The 24797-nt window shown below is 39.2% G+C and overlaps 2 protein-coding genes across 2 annotated transcripts in view; one reads left to right on the forward strand and one right to left on the reverse strand.

Annotated features, from left to right (window-relative positions):
- Positions 1-551, reverse strand: part of PROSER1 (proline and serine rich 1) — a 36706-nt gene extending 36155 nt beyond the window's left edge. The window contains exon 1 of the mRNA XM_049778761.1: positions 346-551. Within this exon, the coding sequence (XP_049634718.1) occupies positions 346-390 (45 nt within the window). The 5' untranslated portion in view covers positions 391-551. The remainder of the gene's footprint in view (positions 1-345) is intronic.
- Positions 552-1611: 1060 nt separating this feature from the next.
- Positions 1612-14549, forward strand: NHLRC3 (NHL repeat containing 3). Its single transcript, XM_049778818.1, has 7 exons — positions 1612-1798; positions 2353-2505; positions 3800-3947; positions 5884-6084; positions 9069-9160; positions 13311-13423; positions 14040-14549. Exons 1-7 carry the CDS (start codon positions 1715-1717, stop codon positions 14290-14292), a joined length of 1044 nt encoding a protein of 347 aa, XP_049634775.1. The 5' UTR covers positions 1612-1714; the 3' UTR covers positions 14293-14549.
- The last annotated feature ends 10248 nt before the right edge of the window (positions 14550-24797 follow it).

Below are 24797 nucleotides of genomic sequence, written 5' to 3' on the forward strand. Positions count from 1 at the left end.
TAAAGAAAGTACATAGTTTCTGCCAGGGTTACTAAAGATGAGGAAACAAACCCAAATGTTAAAAATGACTTCTACAAAACCACTAAAATAAGATTTGTCGGAGTCAGCTCAGGAAAGCAAACTGTTTACTTACTCCCAAACTTGAGCGTTCCCACTAAATTGCAGTTTGCAACGTGAACTCTATCCAGTCCTAAACTCCTAAATCATTTACTGAAATGGGAATGAATACATTTCCTAGCCCACGACCCCCGACTTCGGAGCAATCTTGCAAGGAGTCCCGCCAAAAAGAATGAATGAACTGTGAGAAGCATAGTTCCCTTTAAAAAAAAATCCAGTGGGATTTACCTTTCTAATTTCATCCAGCACCATTTCAAAGGACTTTTTGTCCATCTTGCCGACCAATCTCGACGTGGTTCACACACACACACGATTTACAAAACACGCATCCCTCGTCTGCTCCGAGCAAAAATAATAATTTACAGTGATGGAGGGAAAAAGAGTCTCGAAAAATAAAAAGGATACTAAGAGGTAGAGTACTTCAAGCGCTTGCAAAAAAAATGCTTAAAAAAAAAGGAGACTTAGAAAAACTTTTATTGGAAACAATTAATTCCCCCTCAGGCTTTCCCCCCCTGGTTTCTGGACACAAAAGCTTCAAGATGCCTTGGGCGGGGGTTAGAGTTCGGTCCTCCGATTCCTGCAGAGGAACTCAGGGTTCAAGCAGCTGGAGCAAGCAGAGCTGAAGCACCTGCCACCCAAGCTTTGCAAACGGCCAGCAGAGAGGCGCCGGCCTTCTGGTCCAACCCAGCGTCCCGGCCGCCGGCCGCCGTCTCTCACCGCCGCGAACTTGGCTTCATGGCCCGGCGCGGGCTCCCTCCCGCCCAGCGAGAACGCGGGACTTGTGGGCCCCGTCGTGCCGACAGCGGCGGGGCCTGGCAGGCTCTTTGTTACCAGCAGCCACGGCTTCCGGGAGCGCGGCCGGCAGCCGGGATGCACCCGAAGCCGGGTTTAGCAGCGGGGCACTCGCTCGGGGAAGGGGGCTCGTGACTACCGCACAGCGACAGCACCACGTGCCCTTGCCGTCTGGAGCCCTACGACGGCCCCTCCGCCGACTGGGAGGGACCTTCCACGGAGTTCGTCGCGCCTGAATGACCCCCAAATTCTACGCTGCCCAGTTAAGGCAGCGCTTGCCTTTAAGGCCAGGGAAGGGTCCTGATGTGGGAACGTTGCTGTCTAAGTGTTTTGCCTTTATGTCTGAGTTTTGGAAGCGACAGATAATCCATCCCCGAGTCTTAACATATTTTTTTTCAAGACGACGCACCAAATTTCTTGTATTTTGTGTGATATAGTTTGGTTGTTTCGTCCGAATTAAGAAAAATCAACCTCCCGGAGTTAAGGCATATCTGCAGTCACCGTTATTTTGGCTGGCCCTGGACCAGCAGCCTGGACCACCCCTCGGGCCTGGGAAGAAGGTTCAATGGTTGGATTTGAAGCATGTGACTGTGCTGTGGCGGGGCCCTAGCCACCCTCCGTCTGGCAACCCCACTTCTGATTTCTGTCACCTGATTGTTTGATTCATACTTTTTTTTTTAACTTCCAGAGTCGGGGTGCTGGAGATGCGGAACTACTGTCGGGGATTCTAGGGGCCACGTTCTATGCAGCAAAGAACCTAGTACTGTTGCAACTTTCCAGTAGACTCTCGGCTGTCTAGTATATTATGGCAAGATTTTGGGTCTTCGCCACCGGCACCGGCTTTTTTCTTGCAGTTTTGATTTTGCATTCTCTGTTTTGTCGCTCTCCTGTGAGTTGAGTAGTGAGGAAATGGCTTTCGGGTTGTGCCTCCGTTGGGTGGTGGGACAGTGACTACCCTCACTGACTGGTCTCAAAAATGGCCTCAGACCAAACTTTTTGCCTTGTTTTTAGTGTTAAAATATGTGACACTTTGCATTTTATGCGTGCTATTTTCCTTTCTTTCGGCTCAATTTATTTCTGTAGTAATTTTTCTGTTCATTCGTGGAATACATACATATATATGCATGCATATATCGGATTTCTTATTTCCTTCCTGGTTTTGGGGCCATAGACGGCTGTTCTCAAGGCTTAACTATATTCTTTATTCTGCACTCAGGGATCACTCTTGGTGGGCTGGTGGGCCTTATGGGCTACCGGGAATTGAACCCCTGTCGACTGCTTGCAAAGCAGGGGCCCACTCCTCTGTATTATATCTCTACCCTCATCTTAATCGGCCTTTAAGTTCATTTCTTTGTAGTTCAGTCCAGCAAACCTCATTTTTCTGGGGTCAAGACATACTTTAAAATCTAGGCAAAGTAAACTTTGTCTTTGTTTTTATTGAAGGTCTTAAGAAGCTTTGTTTTCCAAGTTTCCTGGAAAAGTGAGAAAATTCTTTACCAGTTGGATCTGACTTGGCCAAAATATCCAGGATACTTTACTGGAACAACTTTCTGTGTTGCCGTGGACTCTTTGAATGGTTTGGTTTACGTTGCCCAGGTAAGTGAAATTGGGATTTCAAAACAAAACAAAATCCGATTTATGAGCGCAAGAATACAGTTCCGTGGGTTTAGTGAATGGTTCATGAATTGAACAACAACTCTGTGTGTCTCTATATAAGCAGTTACCCATTAAGTGAATATTTTGTGAAACTAGTTAGATCATTTGATATTTGGGATATTTTAGATATTTTGTTGAATGTTAGCTCAATGTTCACTCAAAACAGGGAGGAAACAATTTTGTTTCACTCTGTTAGGTAATTTATGCTTATATTTCTGACAACTGGAGAATTTGCTTTTTGAGTTGCTTTTAAATATTTTAGTTTTGAATGATAATGTTAGATTTGAATTTGGGGGAAGGGAGTGGGTATTTAAGCCATACCCAGTGCTGTGTCTGGCTCTGATTTAGGGATCACTCCAGGCTGGACTCTGGGAGGCCGAGTATATGTGGTGCTGGGATCTAATTTATGTGGGCTGTATGCAAAACCAGGGTCCTCTCTGCTGTACTACCTGTCTGTCCTGAAATTTCTTTTTTTTTTTTTTTTTTTTTTTTTGTGGTTTTTGGGTCACACCCGGCAGTGCTCAGGGGTTATTCGTGGCTCCAGGCTCAGAAATTGCTCCTGGCAGGCACGGGAGGACCATATATGGGACGCCGGGATTCGAACCGATGACCTCCTGCATGAGAGGCAAACGCCTTACCTCCATGCTATCTCTCCGGCCCCCAATGAAAAAAAAAAAAAAAAAAGGAGCCTGAAATTTCTTTTTTAAAACATTCATTGCTAAAGTTTTCTATCAGCTTTTCATTTTCCTTCACCAAGATTCTGTTATTCTGTGCTCAGTTCTTGACCTTGGGCAGCCAAGACTGAAAGCTAAAGGTCGGAGACCAGGTGGCCAAATTCAGTAGAAATTATTTGAGGAAAAGGACAGAAAGAAAAGCAATAGAAGGCAAGTACAAGAAAGATTAGAAAGCTGGGGACATGGGTTATCTTTAAATAAAAGGCAGGGAAAGGCGGAAAACCACCTCTTTTTATATTCTACAGGTATGGGTGAACCCTTCCCTTTGAGTTTAAGACAGGAAAGGTGAAAAGATAAAGGATCCAGGGAAAAGCAGAAAGTTTGAAAATATTATCCTCTGTCTATCCTGGTTGCATGTACCTATTCTCAATAGTTTTCTTTTGAGACCATTTTCTCTAATCTTACCCTGCTATTTTCCTCCTATATCAGTTTTAAATCAGTTACTTCCTTAAAATAGATTTTAGTCCTGCATAAGCAATTATTTTTATATTTTCCATCAGCGAGGGGATGACATCCAGAAGGTACTTGTGTTCACAGAGGAGGGCTATTTTCTGAGGTCCTGGAATCACACAGTTGATGCACCTCACGGTATCTTTGCAGTCGGTACACCACATGAACAGTCTGTCTGGATCACGGATGTAGGAAGTGGTAAGTGTTATCATATCTTTTAAAGGTCCTTGCAAGAAATCAAGTATATGTACATGTTATTGATATTCTGAAATCAGATTTGCCTACACTAATCATAATTTTTTAAGAATTAGGAAATTGCTGCTTGTTTATAAGTATATTGTGTTTATGTATCAGATAATGTAACATGTAGGCTGAAATTAATAATGACTTTTTGACTGCCATCCTCAGCACTGCACGTGATTCACTAAGTATCTCCAGTAGTAGCCCCAGAATATTTCAGGGCATGGCCCTCAAATCATAAATAAAACATGTGTGTGCTTAGTGCAAACGTGTGTGGGTGTGCGTGTGTGAGAGAGATGGGAGAGTTCCTCCTAGAAAGTCTATAGTTCTTCTCACATTAAGAAATTCTAAGCCTTTCTGGGGCCTGAGAGATAGCGTGGAGGTAAAGTGTTTGCCTTGCATACAGAAGGTTGGTGGTTTGAATCCTGGCATCCCATATGGACCACTGAGCCTGCCAGGAGTAATCCCTGAGCACTGCCAGGTGTGACCCAAGAACCAAAAAAACCAAGCCAAACCAAAACAAAACAAAACAAAAAAAAACCCAAAGAAATTCTAAGCCTTTCTGTGAATTCAGGTAAAAATGGCATTTTCTAAAGTTAATGTGATATGGAATTCTTTCTTCTTGATTTATTATTTCCTTTATTAGTTGTCCCTTTACCAGTTTTTTTTCAGAAGAGTTGTGATTAAGAAATCCTAACTGCAGGGCTCGAGAGATAATACTGTAGGCAGGGTGATTGTCTTTCAAGCAGCTGACCCAGGTTCAGTCACCAATATTCCATATGCTCCCCCCAAAAAAAATCCTAATTGCTTTATTGCTCACTGTGCACGGTTTGCAGAAGCTGCTAGCTAGCATTAATGTTCTGAAATTTCACTGACTGCAGCATGTTTGAAGACTTGCTTCCATCAAATGTTTTAGTAACATATGGTGAAAAGAGTTAATATACAACTCTGGAGATAAGATTTTAGAGATGTCTATTGTCATGTGCTTGTAATTTATAGCATAATAACAGAGATAACCTGGCATTATCTCAGGAATTTAGAACGAATTTGGCTCATAGAGATAGATTTTCCAGTACTGGACAGGAAAGATATCATTTTAGAATTGATAAGATTTTGGTTTTTTTTGTAAGAAGTTTCTTTACCTAACATCTGTTATCAGAGCTTTAAAGATTTCTGGGCTTTAGCTGACATTTCCTTTATTTCAAGCTGTATTTTAGATAAGAGAAATCAGGAAAAAAAATCTTGGGCTAAAGCTGACTAACTTACACAGAGTGTAGAGAAAGTAGGGTGTTTGCTCTGCATGAAGCCGGCCAAGGTTCTATCCCTGGCATCCTATATGGTCTCCCGAGCCTACCATGAGTGAATTCTGAGTGAGAGCCAGGAGTATTCTGTGAGCACAACTGGCTATGTCCCAGAAACAAACAAGCAGACAAAATAAATATAGATCATCTAATCTGTAATAAAATGTCATTTCTTATTTTTTTAGTTCATTTTTAAAAGCTTTTACAGTTTTAATCCATGCCATTCATGAATTCATATAGTTTTGTTGTTTTGGGGTCAGACTCAGCTGTCCTCCTGGTTTTCTCTTAGCTCTAACCTCTGGGGCTCCTCTTGGTTATCTGGGGCCATATTGGTTGCTGGAGATTGAACCCTGGTTGGCCATGTGCAAGGTGAATGCCCACCAACTGTACTATCACTCTGGTTCCTGACTTTTAAAAAATACTATACTTGGGGGCTGGAGAGATAGCACAGCGGTGTTTGCCTTGAAAGCAGCCGATCCAGGACCTAAGGTGTTAACTTTTTATGGCTGATTTATATAATTTTTTAGCTTACTTGAAAAATGTAACTTACTATATAGATTTACATTATAACATGTACATGTCTGTCTTTATAGGATCCTATGGTCATACTGTCAAAAAATATAATTCATTTGGTGATCTTGTTCAAGTCTTGGGTACCCCAGGTAAAAAAGGCACCAGTTTGAATCCCTTGCAGTTTGACAATCCTGCAGAATTATTTGTTGAGTACTCTGGAGATATCTACATTGTGGATGGAGATGGAGGACTGAATAACAGATTGATCAAGTTATCACAAGGTACATGGCTTGATTTTTCTGTATGAAATAAGAATATAATATAATTGCATAATTTATTTATTTATTTTTTTTGGTTTTTGGGCCACACCCGACGTTGCTCAGGGGTTACTCCTGGCTGTCTGCTCAGAAATAGCCCCTAGCAGACATGGGGGACCATATGGGACACGGGGATTTGAACCAACCACCTTTGGTCCTGGATCGGTTGCTTGCAAGACAAACGCCGCTGTGCTATCTCTCCGGGCCCATAATTGCATAATATTATATAACATTATTATGCATGGTATTGGAGGATTGAATAATAGATTGATCAAATTGTCCAAAGTTACATGGCTTGATTTTGCTCTGATATACGGATATTATGTCATTAAAGAATGCTAATTCTATAATGTTATATAAGAACAGCCGGTTATGGCTCAAAAACAGAAAAAAATGGGCCCGGAGAGATAGCACAGTGGTGTTTGCCTTGCAAGCAGCTGATCCAGGACCAAAGGTGGTTGGTTCAAATCCCAGTGTCCCATATGGTCCCCCGGGCCTGCCAGGAGCAATTTCTGAGCATGGAGCCAGGAGTAACCCCTGAACACCGCCGGGTGTGGCCTGAAAACCAAAAAAAAAAAAAAAAAAAACCAGAAAAAATAAATTATGCTGTATATAAATAACTCAACTATAGTACTAGGAAACTAGCCATTAATGATAGTTATGACAATAGTCTATTATTCACCCAAGGCTTGGTATTTACTCTGAAGCGAATCAGAGAAGTGTGAGAAATTATTTATTTATTTATTTATTTGGTTTTTGGGTCACACCTGGCAACGCTCAGGGGTTACTCCTGTCTCTATGCTCAGAAATCCCTCCTGGCAGGCTCGGGGGACCATATGGGATGCCGGGATTCGAACCACCGTCCTTCTGCATGCAGGGCAAATGCCTTACCTCCATGCTATCTCTCCAGCCCCAGTCTGAGAATTTATACTGGACTTAAGGAATAAATTGTTTCCGACCTAGTTAAGAGAGAGACCATTAGGACCTGACATCTCAGGACTCAGGCAGCCTCTGAAATAAACTTTTTATGAGATTTATTTTTTTAAATTATGCTCCCTGCTCTACATCTTTCATAGTATTCAAGGTATATACTTTCATTTACCACAGACTGAATAACAGCTGGACATTGTTCACTAGTTTTGGTTGTTAAAGTACAGTAAGAAAAAGAGAAACCTTTGGCTGGTTGAAGTGGATCAGGAGTTTAAGTAAGTTGTTTGATGGTAAAAGGGAAGTGCAATAAGAATCTTCATGAAATTTCATCTCATAGGATCTGCAGAAGGTGATTAGCAGGCTTCTAGGAAAGTAGTCTTAGAGTTTTTGAAATTTTTTTTATAGGAAAATGATTTTTGTTGTTTATTTGGGGGCCACACCTGGTGGTGCTCAGAACTTATTCCTGGGTATGTGCTCAGAATCACTCCTGGCTGTGCTCAGGATTATATCAGATATTGTTCTGCTACTTTTAAGCAAGGCTTAAACTTCTGTACTATCTTTCAAGCCTCTATGAAATTGATATATAGAAGTAAAGTTTTTACAGGGTCAATGCTATCTTAAGATATATTTTCAGAAATTTTTTTCATTTGGAGGCTATTATATCAATTTACTATGTAGTTAATGAATAATAATAAAGGTAAGGCAGTTCAATTTCTGGCATCCCATATGGTCCTCCTGTGCTTGCCAGGAGCGATTTCTGAGCACAGAGCCAGGAGTAACCACTGAGCGCTGCCTCTGGGTGTGGGCCTTCCCCCAAAAAAGAAATCATTCTCCCTGCCGAGGTACTAAGTATAAATTTGTCCTGACCTCTTCCAGCAACCATCTAATAGCTCTGTGTGTGTGTGTGTGTGTGTGTGTGTGTGTGTGTGTGTGTGTGTGTGTGTGTGTGTGTGTGTGTATGTGTGTGTGTGTGTGTGTGTGTCGGGTTGGGTCACACCAGGAATGCTCAGGGGTTTCTCCTGGCTCTATGCTCAGAAATCGCCCTGGTAGGTTCAGGGGACCATATGGGATGCCAGAAATTGAACTGCCTTACCTTTGTGCTATATCTCCAGCCAGAGAATGATTTCTAAAACTTTAAATTACTTTTTGTTTTAAATAAGTTTGTTTTAAATAAGTTTGCAACAGCAGCCACAAGAATAAATATCCCTATTCAAATGTGTTCTAAATTTGGTTTTTCTCTTCCTAGAATTTCTTTGAATCTTTGCATTTTCCCCATTTTAAACTCCTTTAAATATTATCACTATATTCATTAACTACATAGTAAATTGATATAATAGCAAATGCCCTACCTCCATGCTATCTCTCCGGCCCCACAAGTCCCTATTTCTAAATAGGATTACATTTCCAGATAGAGAGGTTTGTGAGTGATCAAAGGAATGGTGATACTAAGTAACAAGTTGGGAAGGAGAACCAATATGAGGGAGAGAATGGCATCACCCCTAAAGAGTGATTTCTAGTGATGGAACATTTGAGTGGAGAGAATCATTAAAGAAGATTAAATGCCAGGTGTGTGTGTGTGTGTGTGTGTGTGTGTGTGTGTGTGTGTGTGTGTGTGTGTGTGTGTGTGTGTGTTTGGTCAAGCATACGTATTATAAAATGAAAGAAGATAGCATAGAGTCCAGGAGCACCTGCTTTGCACGCAGGGATACCCTGGCTCTATCTCTGATACCATGTGGCTTCCAAAGCAATACCCACTGTCTTTTGTAGTTGAGGGCCTGAGGAACATTGATTCTCTGGTTCCTAGTTCTGAACTATCAGGCCAGTATCACTGTGAGTACCCCACTACCCATAGACCCATTGATCACTGAGCATGCTCCAAAAGGGAAGGGTGGAATAAAAAGTGAGAAGATGAATATACAAACTACTGGGACATCTAGTTGTTTGTCTGCAACTTAATGGTACAATATGTAAATGCATGTGCTATTTCATATTCTAACCACTTGTATTTCTCCCTTTAGATTTCATGACGCTTTGGCTGCATGGAGAAAATGGAACAGAACCTACCAAGTTCAACATACCTCATAGTGTCACAGTTGATTCAGCTGGTCGGGTAAAAACACAGTGTTATTGTGCTTTGGACTGTATATGTGAAGATATGTGTAAAGAGAAGTCTTGAGTGTGTGTTTGAACATGCATATGTAGATCTTGGATATACACATGCATGCCTGCTTAGCTGATACAAATGTTAGATGATGTGAATATCTTGCTGGTCTAGGCAAGTGCAGGTATTTTTTTTATGGATGTTTGAATCTGTTATGAAGTGAGTTCCCAAATATTTATAACAAAGCAAAATTTTGTGTGTCAGTTAAAGGGTAGAGAAAACAAATAACGAGACATAAGATACATAGAAGTTACCTTGAGAGGAAAAAATGCCTTTTCCTCTTAGGAAAACTATCATGCGTGTTTGAATATACTTATAATTCTAGAATTAAGTTGATTATAGAATATGTGTATGACTGGTATATGAGAGAGGCTAATGTTAGAAGCTTGAAAAAGACACCTAGACTGTTTTTTGCTTTTTATTTTGAATCACCATGAGAAAAAGTTTATGATTGAGTTTCAGTTATACAATGCCCAGCATTTTCATCAGTGCACATTTCCTACCACCAATGTCCTAATTTGCTTCCCACCCTCCCCCTGGCCATCCTTTCCTGCCTCTATGACATTTTTCTTCTCTCCCAAATCGCCATTTTTTTTCTGCTGTTAGACACTGATTTGCAGTATTGTTACTGAAGGGATATAATGCATATCACTTTACTTCCTTTCAGCACCCAGTTCTTGTCCAGAGTTATCATTTCCAAGTATTATTCTCATAATGGTTCCTTCGCAGTCTTACTTGTCCGCCCCCCTGCTATTTATGGCAAGATTTCTTGTCCTCATCTCTATTTTTGAGGGTATTACCATACTACCTTTTTTTAGTCCCACAAATGAGTGCAATCATTTTATGTATTATCTGTCTCCCTCTGACTCATTTTGCTCAGCATAATATTCTCTATATCCATCCATGTATAATCAAATTTCACAACTTCATTTTTCCCTAACAGCTGCATAGATATATCTTTGTGGATATTCCATGGTGTGGATATGCCCTTGTGTAGATGCACCACCTTTTCTTTATCCACTGATCTATTCTTGGACACTTCGGTTGTTTCCAGATTCTGGAAATTGTGAATAGTGCTGCAATGAACATGGGAATGCATATACTTTTTCTGCACTGTGTTTTTGGGTCCCCAGGGTATATTCCTAAGCGTGGTATTGCTGGGTCAGATGGAAGGCCAATTCTAGTTTTTTTGAGGAATGTACATATTGCTTTCCAAAAAGGCTGGAGCAATCAACATTCCCACCAGCAGTGAATAAAGAGTTCATCTCTCCCCATATTCATACTAACACTGGTTGTTCTTCTTTGTGATATGTACCTGTCTCTATGGAGTGAGATGATATTTCATTGTAATTTTGATTTGCATCTCCCTGGTGATTAATGATGTGGAGCACTTTTCCATGTATCTTTTGGCCATTTGTATTTTTTTCCTTAAAGAAATGTCTATTCATTCTGTGGGTGGTCTTTTTATTCTGGTCCTCATTTCCTTGGATTCTTAATTTAATTTAGTTCCATTTATCTTTGCTTCTATTTGTTTGGTCAGTGGTGGCTCATCCTTGAATATACCTTTATCTTCAGTGTCATGAAGAGTTCTGCATGTGTTTTTCCTCTATATACTTTATGGTTTCAAGTCTGATATCAAGGTCCTTGATCCATTTTGATTTGACCTTGCACCTAGACTTTTTTTATTCTCATCAGTTCTACTTTATCTGGTGAGCAGAGAGCTTTAACCAATTTTCAATCAGTTTTTTGCTGACCTATTTATTTATCAGTTTTTCACCCCTTTTATATACATTTAATCATATTTGTTCTTACCCTGTTATAGTCAGTTTTCTTTTCCCAAAATGTTATTTTATTTTTCATTTTGCTTTCCTATAGTAGCTGTTGCTACTTGATTGTAGCAGCTGTCATGTTCTAATAAAGTCATTTAATTATTTTCCCTAGGAGAGTGTAGGCATCATGAGTTTAATACTCTCTTAGTGTCATGGGACTTAGTATCTTTGCCACCTAATGTTCATCTAATACATGTTTGTTAAGTGACTAAATTTCTTGGAGCACAGTGGATGCATCAGATTTTCATGACTCCATATTGTTGTCCTTTTTCACTTCTGCATCTATTCTATGGAAACAACCTTCTTCTATTTTTTTTATTTATTTATTATTTATTTATTTATTTATTTTGGGTCACACCCAACAGCGCTCAGGGGTTACTCCTGGCTCTATACTCAGAAATCACTCCTGGCAGGCACACGGGACCCTATGGGATGCCGGGATTTGAACCACCATCCTTCTGCATGAAAGGCAAATGCCTTACCTCCATGCTATATCTGTGGCCCCTGGAAACAACGTTCTATTTATGATTTGACAACCTATATTGACTGAGAGTGCTTTGTGATAAAATCTTCGTAGAAGTGTCATTAAATCTTCAAATACCTCATAGCAAGATAGCTGACCATGTAACTTTGAAAGTTGGGATTCTTGTAAATGAACACTTCAGCCATTCAGTTAATTTCAAAGTTAAACTTTTACTTAAAGAAGATTTCTCACAATCAAAATTCTTTGAGTAACACAGATAATACTAACAATATACAGTGTTCTTCAGGGCCCAGTCTAAGGTATCTTTTTTGCCATTGAGCAAAGAAATAATATCTAAACTCTTTATTTTTATTTTATTTATTTTTTGGTTTTTGGGTTACGCTTGGCGATGCTAAGGGGTTACTCCTGGCTCTGAGCTCAGAAATCACCCCTGGCAGGCTCAGGGGGCCATATAGGATACCAAAAATCAAACCACTATAAGTCCTGGGTCAGCTGCATGCACGGCAAACGCCCTATCACTGTGCTATCTCTCCGGCTCAATATCTAAACTTTTTTTTTTGTTTTGTTTTTTGGGGCCACACCTTTTTGATGCTCAGGGGTTACTCCTGGCTAAGTGCTCAGAAATTGCCCCTGGCTTGGGGGGACCATATGGGATGCCGGGGGATCGAACCGCGGTCCTTCCTTGGCTAGCGCTTGCAAGGCAGACACCTTACCTCTAGCGCCACCTCGCCGGCCCCCCAATATCTAAACTTTTTAAAGACAGCTATCCTTAGTAAAAAGTTAGAGATCAGAAAAATATCTTGAGAAATTTAGAGATCAACATCCTTTTTTTTTTTTGTTTTGGGGTTTTACTTGGTGACAGTTAAGGGATACTCCTGGCTCTTGGCTCAGGAATCAGTCCTGGCAGGTGCTAGAGACTGTACAGGACGCTAGGGATTGAACTTGGATCTGCTGCATGCAAGGCAAGTGCCCTACCCACTGTTCTTTCTTTACGGCCCCAAAATCAACAGCCTTTTACAATGAGATTTTATTTTTTTGATTGGAGTTAAATCAGTGACTACCACAACTCAATACCCATCAGTAAAGATACAGCCAGGATATCCTTAAAGAAATTGTTCCTTGAAAATAATCACTTTAGATAAAAACTGGGTGCTGAAAGGATGGAAAATGATACTCATTCAGTAGCAAAGTAATAGTATTTAAACTCATAGTGCCTAAAAGTTAAAGAAGATTGTGTGTGTGTGTGTGTGTGTGTGTGTGTGTGTGTGTGTGTGAGAGAGAGAGAGAGAGAGAGAGAGAGAGAGAGAGAGAGAGAGAGAGAGAGAGAGAGAGAGAGAGAGAGAAGAAAATGTCTGCTTTAGAGGCAGGCTATGTGGGAAGAAGAGGTAACAAGATGGTTTGAAACTGGTGATATTGGTGATGGGAAATGTGCACTGTTGAAGGGATGGAAGTTGGAACAGTGTATGCTTGAAACTCATTGTGAGCAACTTTGTAACTATCTCAAAGTAATTTAGTTAATAAAATTTTTTTGTTTGATAAAGGAAAAGAAATTTTCCGTAGGGATTTCAAAATGGTTCCCTGAACACGGCTGGCTATGACCCAAAAACCCAACGCATACACCATCTTCCCCAAAAGTTACAATCTTTCTAAACTTTAGTTATCTGTCTAAGAGTAGGGCTTTAAAACTTTTGGGGTCCCATTGTATTAGGTGAGATAGCATATGCAAAACTAAAGAAAACAAATATTTTTTTCCAAAGCAATCAACATTTTTTTTTATTTTTCACAGGTATGGGTTGCTGACCGGGGAAATAAAAGAATTCAGGTGTTTGACAAAACCACTGGTGAGTGGTTAGGTGAATGGACAAATTGTTTCACAGAAGAAGGACCATCTTCAGTCAGGTAGTTGTTTATTTTGACATTAAAATGCCTTTTTTGGGGCCAGATTGATAGTACAGTGAGTAGGGTATTTGCCTTACATGCAGCCAAGTCGGGTTCTATCAACAACATCCCATATGGTCACCTGAGCCTGCCAGGAGTAACCCCTGAGCACTGCCAGGGGTTTGAGCACTGCTCTAAAACAAAAAAGAAACAAACAAAAATGCTTTTTTATTTGGTTAATGTGGTTCCCTTTAAAAAGGCCACTCTAAGTTTAAAATATGGTTGATTCTAAGTGGGCAGGGGTGGGAGGAAACATGCAGAGAAGAGAGTGAGGTGATTAAACAGACCAAGTACATGGTGGGATCCAAGCATCAGAGATGAAATTTGCTTGAGCTTCTCTGCATTTCTCTTCAAATTTTATTTTTAAGACTGAAAGTTAAAAAAAAAACACCCTGTTTTTGTTTATGTCTATAATCACAAATATATTTTCTCATAAATAAAATCAGATCACATTATAGTTCTTAAAAGAAACTTCTTACAAGTATTTGCTCACTGTTGTTAGCACTTTGGGTATAAAATTATTGAAAAATAAGCGTCTACATTTTCTGAATTGATTTTTGATATGCTCTCTCTTTAGATTTACTCCTGATGGAATGTACTTGGTTATAGCCCAACTGAATCTTAGCAAGCTCTTATTCGTGCCAGCACCACCAGTGGGAAATATTGGCAACTGTTCTGTGATCAGCACAATCCAACTAGCAGATCAGGTTTTACCTCATCTCGTAGATGTCAGTGGGAAAACAGGAGCAATCTATGTAGCGGAAATTGGAGCAAAACAAGTACAAAAGTATATTCCTTCAAAAGACTATTTCTTTTCCTTTGTTTCATAATGTTTTTCCATGTGAAGGTTTATGTTTTTAAATTGACTTAAATTTCAAATTAATGATCAAGCAAAATAATTATTGTTAACTTACTGCCTACTACCTAACTTACTGTAAGCAAGATTTTATTTTGCATTGTTAAGGACTTTTAATTTTTTGAAGTATAGGGTGTGGGTGGACCTGTCAGTGTTGAGGGGACATATGGGACCATCTACTAAGCCCAAGCCTCCTACATGTAAAGCATGTGCCCCAGCCCACAGACAATATGAGGCCCCAGATCTTTTTTTTTTTTTATTTAAACACCTTGATTACATACATGATTGTGTTTGGGTTTCAGTCATGTAAAGAACACCACCCATCACCAGTGCAACATTCCCATCACCAATGTCCCAAATATTCCTCCTCCCCACCCGACCCCCACCTGTACTCTAGACAGGCTTTCTATTTCCCTCATACATTCTCATTATTAGGACAGTTCAAAATGTAGTTATTTCTCTAACTAAACTCATCACTCTTTGTGGTGAGCTTCCTGAGGTGAGCTGGAACTTCCAGCTCTTTTCTCTTTTGTGTCTGAAAATTATTATTGCAAGAATGTCTTTCATTTTTCTTAAAACCCATAGATGAGTGAGAAAATTCTGCGTTTTTCTCTCTCTCTCTCTGACTTATTTCACTCAGCATAATAGATTCCGTGTACATCCATGTATAGGAAAATTTCATGACTTCATCTCTCCTGACAGCTGCATAATATTCCATTGTGTATATGTACCACAGTTTCTTTAGACATTTGTCTGTTGAAGGGCATCTTGGTTGTTTTCAGAGTCTTGCTATGGTAAATAGTGCTGCAATGAATATAGGTGTAAGGAAGGGGTTTTTGTATTGTATTTTTGTGTTCCTAGGGTATATTCCTAGGAGTGGTATAGCTGGATCATATGGGAGCTCGATTTCTAGTTTTTGGAGGAATCTCCATATTGCTTTCCATAAAGGTTGAACTAGACGGCATTCCCAGCAGCAGTGGATAAGAGTTCCTTTCTCTCCACATCCCCGCCAACACTGTTTATTCTCGTTCTTTGTGATGTGTGCCATTCTCTGTGGTGTGAGGTGGTATCTCATCGTTGTTTTGATTTGCATCTCCCTGATGATTAGTGATGTGGAGCATTTTTTCATGTGTCTTTTGGCGGCCCCAGATCTTTATCTTTTGTTACTTTTCTTGGAACTTAGATTTTCTTATGTAAATATATATATTTATATTTACATATGTCTTACATATGTAAATACATAAGGATGTTCTAATGAGATGACAAGAATGCAATTCTTCAGAAACATTTTAAAAAGGGACAAAGAGGAACTCTGATGAGGCTAGGAAAATGGCTCCAAAAACTGTATGGAGTTCATGATTTCTGTGTGAGTGCCTTTAGGGCATAACTATGTTAAACCATGTGTGACCAAAAAATAAAATTGCAGAATAATTTACTGACTTTCTTACGAAGAACTACAAACCTCTTTTTCTGTTTGAGATTAAATCAGATGGCTTTTGACTGAATACTCAAAATATTAGCACCTAAAGATTAAAAAATGTAGTCAATTTATCTGTGCTCTTTAAATAGTTTACTGTTCTGTGGGGAGATAATTATACAAATAGTCACACTGATAGCAGTGTACAAGTGTGATACTTTTATAGGGTGGCATATTTCGTCTGTATAAAGGAATCATTGGGAATTAAAAATGGATAGTAGATTGAGCTCCAGCTACAAAGCAGGAAGAAAGATGACATGGTCCATCCACCCAGGCAAGTTAGGCAAGTTAAACAAAGTTAGAAACTTGCAGTGGCACCTTGATAGGTAACTGTTTTTTTTTTAAAAAGGTCACCTTATTTGAACTCTTCTGATGGAAGGTAATGTTAATCTTTAAAACAACGAAGCCAACAAAATTGATTCTGTTCAAGAATAATAAAACTACAATTTGGACCATGTACATTAAGGCAGACCCTGGGCAGGTCTGGAAACAGAGAGGCATATTCTTTTGTTAGAGTAAAGAAAGAAGTTGGTAGGAGCTGTTTTGGATAAACATTTATTGGAGGAAACAGGGAGTTCCCTTTCTTTCCCTCCTCTTCTCTGCTCTCCCCTTTCCTCCTGACACAGGCAAGGCAAATGCTATCTTGCTGAACTGGATCCCTTGTCCCAAAATCAGGGAATTTGAAGTGGTGGTTGTTTTTCTTGACTGCAGGAGAGACCTTGCATTTTGCTGGATCAGAAAGAAGATTTGCTTTATTTCACCTTCTGCAAACAGTGTGTGTGTGTGTGTGTGTGTGTGTGTGTGTGTGTGTGTGTGTGTGTGTGTGTATGTGTTTATTTTCCTGTGTGTGTGTGTGTGTGTGTATGTGTTTATTTTCCTGTGTGTGTGTGTGTGTGTGTGTGTGTGTGTGTGTGTGTGTGTGTGTGTGTGTATTTCTTTTCCCTTCAGGATCTTTCCTCTTCTCCAGTAAGGAGATTTTTCTTTTATTCAGTCTCCTGGTGCTTTCAATCTCAAATTGTAAATGTAAATGGCTGACTTTTTTAAGCACTTTACTGAAAGAGATCTTTACATATAGAGGCATGCTGCTGAGATAATGCAGGGTCTTTTCCACACCACCATAATAAAGGGAAAATTGTGACATTGTCTCACAAATTTTGATGTCAGTACAGATAATAGTTATGCTTACTTATAAACTGGAATTTATTATATGTGCAATATGTATATAAATTGTATATATCTTTATTTTAAAAAGTGTTGTATTGCTAAAAATATAGAACCATAATTTGAGCCATTTGCTGATCATCTCTTGCTGATGGCACATCATTCCCAGCAGATTTCTGTGTAGAGTGTAATGCTCTATTGCCACAATAGCCTTTTTCCCCACAATAGAACTTCTTTGAATGTTGAAATTGGTCCTCTTAAACCCTGCTAGTCCTTTTTCAGATAGGTTTATATACTGAATATAAATTTTTGTGGTCATTACAACCATGTTCACAGGGTCTTCATCATTTCAAGAAACCCTTTTTCATTCTTAGATAAGAAGCATTGTTCAGATATTAATAAGAGGTTACAGCAATCTTCTTATATCCTCATGTTCCATTTTTAATTATTGCTCTTGTTCATGTCAGTTCTTTTGTTACTTCTACTCATAATACTCAAATAATACTCTTGATTTCATACTGAGGCATCATTCCTGCAATGCCGAGAGATCATTTAGTTATGATGATCAAACGTTGGCCGCTAGTTTTAGTTTATTTAGACCCATTTGTATGAATTTTTTAATATTCTACATCATTTTTTCTTTGATGTTCCTTTCAAATTCTTTTCCATTTATATCCTTGGGAATGTTGTCTTAAGGGCCTTCTGGATTAGGATTAAACATTTTGTTGAATTTTAGGACTTACTAGGATTTATGTCCCTGTCTTTTCGAGCATCTAAAATGCTATTTTTCCTTTGTACTTAAAGTTTTTAGATGCTTACTGTAGAGCTTCGGATTCTGGAATATCCAGGTGTTAACCTGAGATATTGCTTACACTATCAATCCTCTATGCATGCCTATCTTGCCTTTCTTTCTTTCTTTTTTTTTTTTTGTTTTTTGGGCCACACCCTGCGGTGCTCAGGGGTTACTCCTGGCTGTCTGCTCAGAAATAGCTCCTGGAAGGCACGGGGAACCATATGGGACACTGGGATTCGAACCAACCACCTTTGGTCCTAGATCGGCTGCTTGCAAGGCAAACGCCGCTGTGCTATCTCTCAGGGCAAGAGCCTTTCTATCTACTCTTGCTTTGTGATGATCTCCAGGACAGACTGAGGTGGAACTCATTTTTCTGGCAGAGACTTTCTTGAGATAGTTTTGCACAAAAGTGAGCCCTTGAGGGCTCTCAGAAGCCCTTGAAGTATATGAGATGGGTGAAATACAGCTTTTTTGGGCTGGGTATTATGGTGGCTGTTGTTGGCAGGGTTAGTCTGAGATGAAATATCATTGATCCCAGCTTTCCACTGAGCACCTGGGACATGCAAATTTGTAGAGCTCTGGGCACAACAGGCTGTTAGGCTTGAATCAGGTTCGATTGGGCTCAATAATTTTTGAATTCTTCAAAGGATTATCAGTATAATCTATGCTGAATGCAAATAATGCACACTTTGGGAGGGTTTCATAGTTCATTTGACAGGTTTCAGAACATTCTACATACAAATAGCATTCTATACTGCCAAGAGCTATAATGAATTCAACCATTAAATGCTCCTTATCGGGGCCGGCATGGTGGCACTAGAGGTAAGGTGTCTGCCTGCCAGCGCTAGCCTAGGACGGACCAAGTTTTGATCCCCTAGCGTCCCATATGGTCCCCCAAGCCAGGAGCGACTTCTGAGCGCATAGCCAGGAGTAATCCCTGAGCGTCACCGGGTGTGGCTCAAAAACCATAAAAAAAAATGCTCCTTATCATGCTGCCTATCTTTGGCTTGTATTGCACATTCTGAAGTATCATGATATTTTTTTCTTTGTTTTTACAACACTTGGAGCACTATACTTAGCATACTTGTATACCATGACTTTTTTTTCCCTGAATATTGTTTTTGCCTCTACCAAAGAAAGTGAAAAGATTTTGCTCTTTTTTTTCTTATGTCTCTAGTATGTATGGCCTCAAATTATATGAAAGAAATAACCTATTTTTCCAAATATATACAACACAATGTTTGAAACCAATGTGGATAATCACAATAAAGTAAGGTTTTTTTGGTCAAGTATTATAGACAGGTGACCTGACTCAATGTAGTATTGGCAACTGGCAACAAAGTGCTTCACGAATACTTTGCATTATGCCTACAATTCTTGCTTTGTCTATTCTCAGGGCACAACAGTTTCCCAGATTATGTAGTTTCCTCATGATTGGGAGAAAATTTTGGGCAGGCACCAGGAAATAAATTGATCAATCCTAGTCCTTAGACCACTAGTTTACGAACAGAGATTTAGGTATTTCATATCTGATATAGTTATATCTTCTTGATAACTTTTCCCTTGATTATATCTTCTTGATAACTTTTCCCTCTGCACTATTTTTTAATTTATCAGAGTTTTATGATTTGTAGTAGTATTAGTATTTCAGACATAACACACTTATGCTTCACACCCACCACCAGAGTGCCCACATCTCTTCATCATTGTCTCTCAGTTTCTTCTTGTCATTCTTTTAGCCCTACCTTGGCAAACTCGGTTCTGTAGGTGGAATCGCAGGGCTTTTTTTCTTGTCCATTGTCTATTCCCCTTCTCTGTTGCTTTACACTCCACATTATCAGTAAGAGATCATCTGGTACTTGTCTCACTCCTTTTTACTCATTTTGCATGACAACCTCCATTTCTAAGTTGTAGAATGCAAGATGTCTTTTTTTTTTGTAGTTATGTAGTATTTCATTGTATATATACATCACAGTTTCTTTTTTTTTCTTTTTCTTTTTTTTTTTTTGGTTTTTCGGCCACACCTGATGACGCTCAGGGATTACTCCTGGCTACTCAGAAATCACTCCTGGCTTGGGGGACCATATGGGATGCTGGGGAATCGAACCGGGATCTGTCCTAGGCTAGTGCCAGGAAGGCAGATGCCTTACCGCTCCACGCCACTGCTCTGGCCCTATTCATCACTGTTTCTTTATTCACTCATCTGTTATTAGGCATCCGAGTTGTTTTCAAATCTTTGCTATTGTAAATAATGCTTCACTGAGCATATGCAAATATATTCAAACTTATTTTTTATATGTGTTCTTGAATTAGTTTGGAAAGAGTAGAATTGCTAGGTCATAGGGTAGTTACATTTTCAATGTGTTGAGAATTTGTCCCATACTGTTTTTCATAGAGGTTGAATCAGATTATAATCCCCCATAAAAGTGAATTGAGTGCTCCTTTTTCACTGTATCCCAACCAGCACTAGTTATTTCTAGACTTTTTGAAATCAACTATTTTCATTGGTATGAAGTGATACCTCATTGTCTTTTGATTTGCAATTCCCTGATAATCAGTGCTGGTAAACATACATTTCATATGTCTGTTAGCCTTCTGTATGTCATTCATTTACTTCTTTGCCTTCTTTTTTCCTTTGAACTTCTGGGAATCATATCTTCATTATTCCTGTGCAAATTATAAAAATCTACCATTGAGCTATTTAACCATCCACATCTTTGAGGAAGCACAAAGACAGCTTTAACTAAGCCATAGGAATTTATCTCCACTCCTTTTAACTTCTTCAGCTTCATGAATTGCCATAGATAGCCTTTATGGAATTGAAGTAGGGCCTTTCTTTTGAATTAGGTTTGGCTTAAGGAATGTTATAGCTGTTTTGCTATTCTATTTTAATCACTTAGAGTTGTCAGTATCAGCAATAAGACTGCATTGCTTTCAGAGATTTCTGTGATCACTTGGGCTCAATGATTTCTGTGATTACTTAGGTAGCACTTTATTTTTGCTTTTTGGGCAACACTCCTCAATGGTACTCCTGGCTCTGCTCTCAAAGATTACTCCTGGCAGTGCACAGAACACAATATGGGATGTTAAGGATAGAACCAAAGTTGGCTATGTGCATGGCACACACTCTACCCACTATACTATTTATTCAGCCCCTGGGGTAGCACTATTAATTTCCATCATTTAAATTTCATGCATATAACAACTTGGCTAACTGAGCAGTCAGAATAACTTTCTTTTTCTTTTGGGCCACACCTAGTGATGCTCAGGGGTTACTCCTAGTTATGCACTCAGAAATCGCTCCCGGCTTGGCTTGGGGGACTATATGGGATGCCAGAGGATCAAACCATGGTCCGTCCTAGGTTAAGTTGTGCAAGGCAAACGCCCTACCACTTGCACCACCGCTCTGGCCCCATAAGAATAACATATTTTGATTAAACTTACTCATGTAGGTGTGATGCATGCTGTCTTGAAATAATTATAGTGGTAAATCAAAGATTCTTGATCACAGTTCAAGAATGATGATGATAAAATGACTGTGATAAAAAATATGGACTATTGCAAGAATTACTTAAAAAACCCATAGGGGGCAGAGCAACAGTGCTTAGGCATTTACCTTGTATGCAGCCAGCCAAATTTGATCCCCACCATCCCATATGGTTCTCCAAGACTTGCAGGAGTAATTTCTGAGTGCAGACCCAAAAGTAATCCCTGAGCCTGGCTGGGTGTGTGGCGAGGTGTGTCAAAAAAGAAATTATAAAACAAATGACCCACAGACATACATTTCTGTTAGAAAATGGCATTATAGATATTCTTGATGCAAAGATACAATATCTGAACTGTAGTCAAACAAGATATGCCTGTACTTAATCTAAACCTTTAAGTGTAGAAGTGACAGTTTTAAGCATTTACCAAAAGGAAATTTAAACAAATAACTAGGACAGCATTAATTAAAGATAGTACCTCTATTCAGTACCTCCTATTTTTATTTTTTAATTAACTCACTTTGTTCCTAACATTATTGCATACCTCCAAGAACTGTAAGTTTTATATATGTGAATGCACATCAAACACTTTGAGCTATTAAGATGAAGAATTCTCAGCTTATCTATTTCTGTGCCTCTTAAGTGCATTGGTCTGAATGTCGGTTTCCCAATTAAGACTATTTTTCCAATTTGTTCTTGGTCTCAGTGGTCTCTTCTCACAGTGTGATTTTCAGGTTGTTAGCCTTCCTCCCTTATCCTAATGTTTTGCTATAAATGGTATAATTTGAGGAATCTTGAGCTGAGTTATTTCATCATCCATTATGCCTGGAGTCTTATTTTTAAGACTGTAGGAACTCAGTTGTCTTATTTGATCTAATCTTAATTCGGGGCATAACTCTAGCAACAAGAAACTGTCTTGTGTTCCAAAGTCATGGATAAGTGGGTTTGTAACCAACCACTGATCAAGTGAATGATTTTAAATTAATATCTTAGTGGTAAATAAGATAGCTGGTATCTGGTACACAGCATATTGATAGGTTACTAACATGAAATTCTCAATATGCTGTGTACCAGATACCAGCTATCTTGTTTACTTGCTTTCACTGCCTTATGTATTGATGTAGACAAAAAGTATTGTCATGAACTTTATGCATTTTAGCAAATTATAGAAATTAATTTGGATGAAAGGGAGTAATTTAGGAGTTTATATGTTGTTTTAAAGCTAGGGACAGTAGTATAAATGTGTCTTTGAAGGAATGCAAGGTAAACATAGGCTTTTTGTAATTCAGGAATATTATATTGAATCTTGTTTCATACCATATTCTTATAATGATTTTTAATATATATTTCCAAAAGTATTTTATTAGCTTACTTGTAATTACATTAATTTACATTTTTCCTTTGGTATAATTGATGAAACGTGCTGTATTTTTATTTTGAAATACAAAATAAAATTTTGTAAAAAATTGCAGTATTTTTTTGATTCAAATTAAAGTTTGATTTTGTTGCTATAAAAGCAGTTGATAACAACATTGAATTTCAGGAATTATGAAATTGCAGTTTAAAGCTAAGCAGATGTCTCCTTTTTTGCTTATGAAGTATGATATGAAGAACATAAATATTGATAGGGTAGAAGACATACACAATGTGACTTTTGAGATGGAGAAGGGTAGATAAAGAATGATAGTAACTACTAGCTGTACTTCTAGATTGATTCCTTAGAGGTTGGGAAGAGTTTGGAGGTGCTATTCAAATGAGAAAACCAAAGTCTCTAGAGGGTAGGTGCTTTCCTAAACTCCACCATAATATTGGGCCTTTAAAATGAAATAATTTTTGGGCCAGGTGATCCTTCAATGACAAGAGCTCCTTCCTTCCATACCTAAGGCCGCAAGTGTGATTCCAGTGTAGCCACATGCTCCAGGTGTTTCAGCAATTCTGGTTTGTCGTCCCAGGAAGCTCAACAATGTGTTTAATCATTGTATAGTCACACACACACACACACACACACACACAAACACAAACAGATTTGTGCAAACACCACTGCTAAAGTCTGCAACCCCTTACTAGTACCACATTTGAGCACTAGAGCCAGGCATATGCCTCTGTTAAGCATGTAAATCTAAGGCTAGAGTTTGCAACTTTCAGTAGATAGCAACTTCAGCCCCAAAAGTCAGGCCTTACAGGAGCCCCAGGGTGTACCATGACTGAAGGTTTCCATCTCCTTATGACCCCCCCCCCCACTGAGCACCACAGCAGGCACACCCCTCCCCCTCTCCCATTTGAACTACTACAACTACAACAATAGGGAAGTGAAATATTTGTCCATCAAAGAAAAAGGTCATATAGTCTTGGTAAATTCAGAAGACCTCATTAATTTATGCGTGTTTTATTTTGTAGCTACAGGCTTTAAGTTTTCCATTCACCACACTCTGGCCTAAGAAATATTCTCAAGTCTGTGGGTATATTAGTATATAATATATGTATACAAATTAAACTTTTTTTTTTGTTTGTTTTTGGGTCACACCCAGGGGTTATTCCTGGCTCCACACTCAGAAATCGCCTCAGGTAGGCTCGGGGGACCATATGGGATGCCGGGATTCGAACCACTGTTCTCCATGCAGGGGTCTCAAACTCGCAGCCCATGGGCCGCTTGCGGCCCTCCATACATTTTGTGGCCCTGCCCTAGAGGAATCTTTTTTTTGTTTAGTTTTGTTTTAGTTGTTTGAGTCACACCCCTCAATGTTCAAGGCTTACTACTGACTTTGCAGTCAAGGATCACCCCGACTTTGCCTCTTGCGGCCCCCAGGTAAATTGAGTTTGAGACCCCTGAAAACGCCTTACCACTGTGCTATCTCTCTGGCCCCAAATTAAACATTTTCTAATAATCATTACAGTTTATATCCTTGTAGAGCTGGAGATTGAGCCCACGACTCATCCTTGCAAGGCATGCACTTTACCATTAGTCCACATCTTTGGCCATGAAGTTTATTTTAAAGATCATAAGAAAGGGGCCAGAGCAGTGGCACAAGCGGTAAGGTATCTGCCTTGCACACGCTAGCATAGGATGGACTGCGGTTCGATCCCCGGAGTCCCATATGGTCCACCAAGCCAGGAGTTATTTCTGAGAGCATAGCCAGGAGTAACCCCTGAGTGTCACTGGTCATGGCCAAAAAACAAACAAATAAGAAAGATTATAAGAAAATTTTCTGGACCCTAAATCACAATCCACAATCGAAGAAGCTAGGATTCAAAGATTGCTTCAGGGAATGTGACTGATATGTGGTTGATAGGTTTTATTGGTTTTAAGCATCACAATTTATAGCAGAATAGATTAGATGGTGCGTCATAAACTAGAAGTTTGCAGAGTTTTTTCTATTAAACAGCAAAAACTGAGAATTCCGCAGAATAGTGGTCTTAAAAAATGGACAAAAGGTGATTATGAGCAGTGAAAGAGGTGAAAGATAATTATCAGTGATTTATGAAAAACTAAACTGGCTAAAACAAACAAAAAACTCAAAAATAACAATCTAACAAAACAAAACACAACAAAACTTATAATCTTG

Source organism: Suncus etruscus, chromosome 8 (assembly GCF_024139225.1).
Source record: "Suncus etruscus isolate mSunEtr1 chromosome 8, mSunEtr1.pri.cur, whole genome shotgun sequence".
Lineage (NCBI taxonomy): Eukaryota > Metazoa > Chordata > Mammalia > Eulipotyphla > Soricidae > Suncus > Suncus etruscus.

What these genes read in the sequence shown, in the direction of transcription:
- NHLRC3 (XM_049778818.1), top strand. Translation starts at nt 1,715, where the DNA reads ATGGCAAGATTTTGGGTCTTCGCCACCGGCACCGGCTTTTTTCTTGCA. An exon ending in CTCTGTTTTGTCGCTCTCCT is followed by an intron (nt 1,799 to 2,352) that starts GTGAGTTGAGTA and finishes TTTTTATTGAAG; the next exon opens with GTCTTAAGAAGCTTTGTTTT. An exon ending in ATTGATCAAGTTATCACAAG is followed by an intron (nt 6,085 to 9,068) that starts GTACATGGCTTG and finishes TTCTCCCTTTAG; the next exon opens with ATTTCATGACGCTTTGGCTG.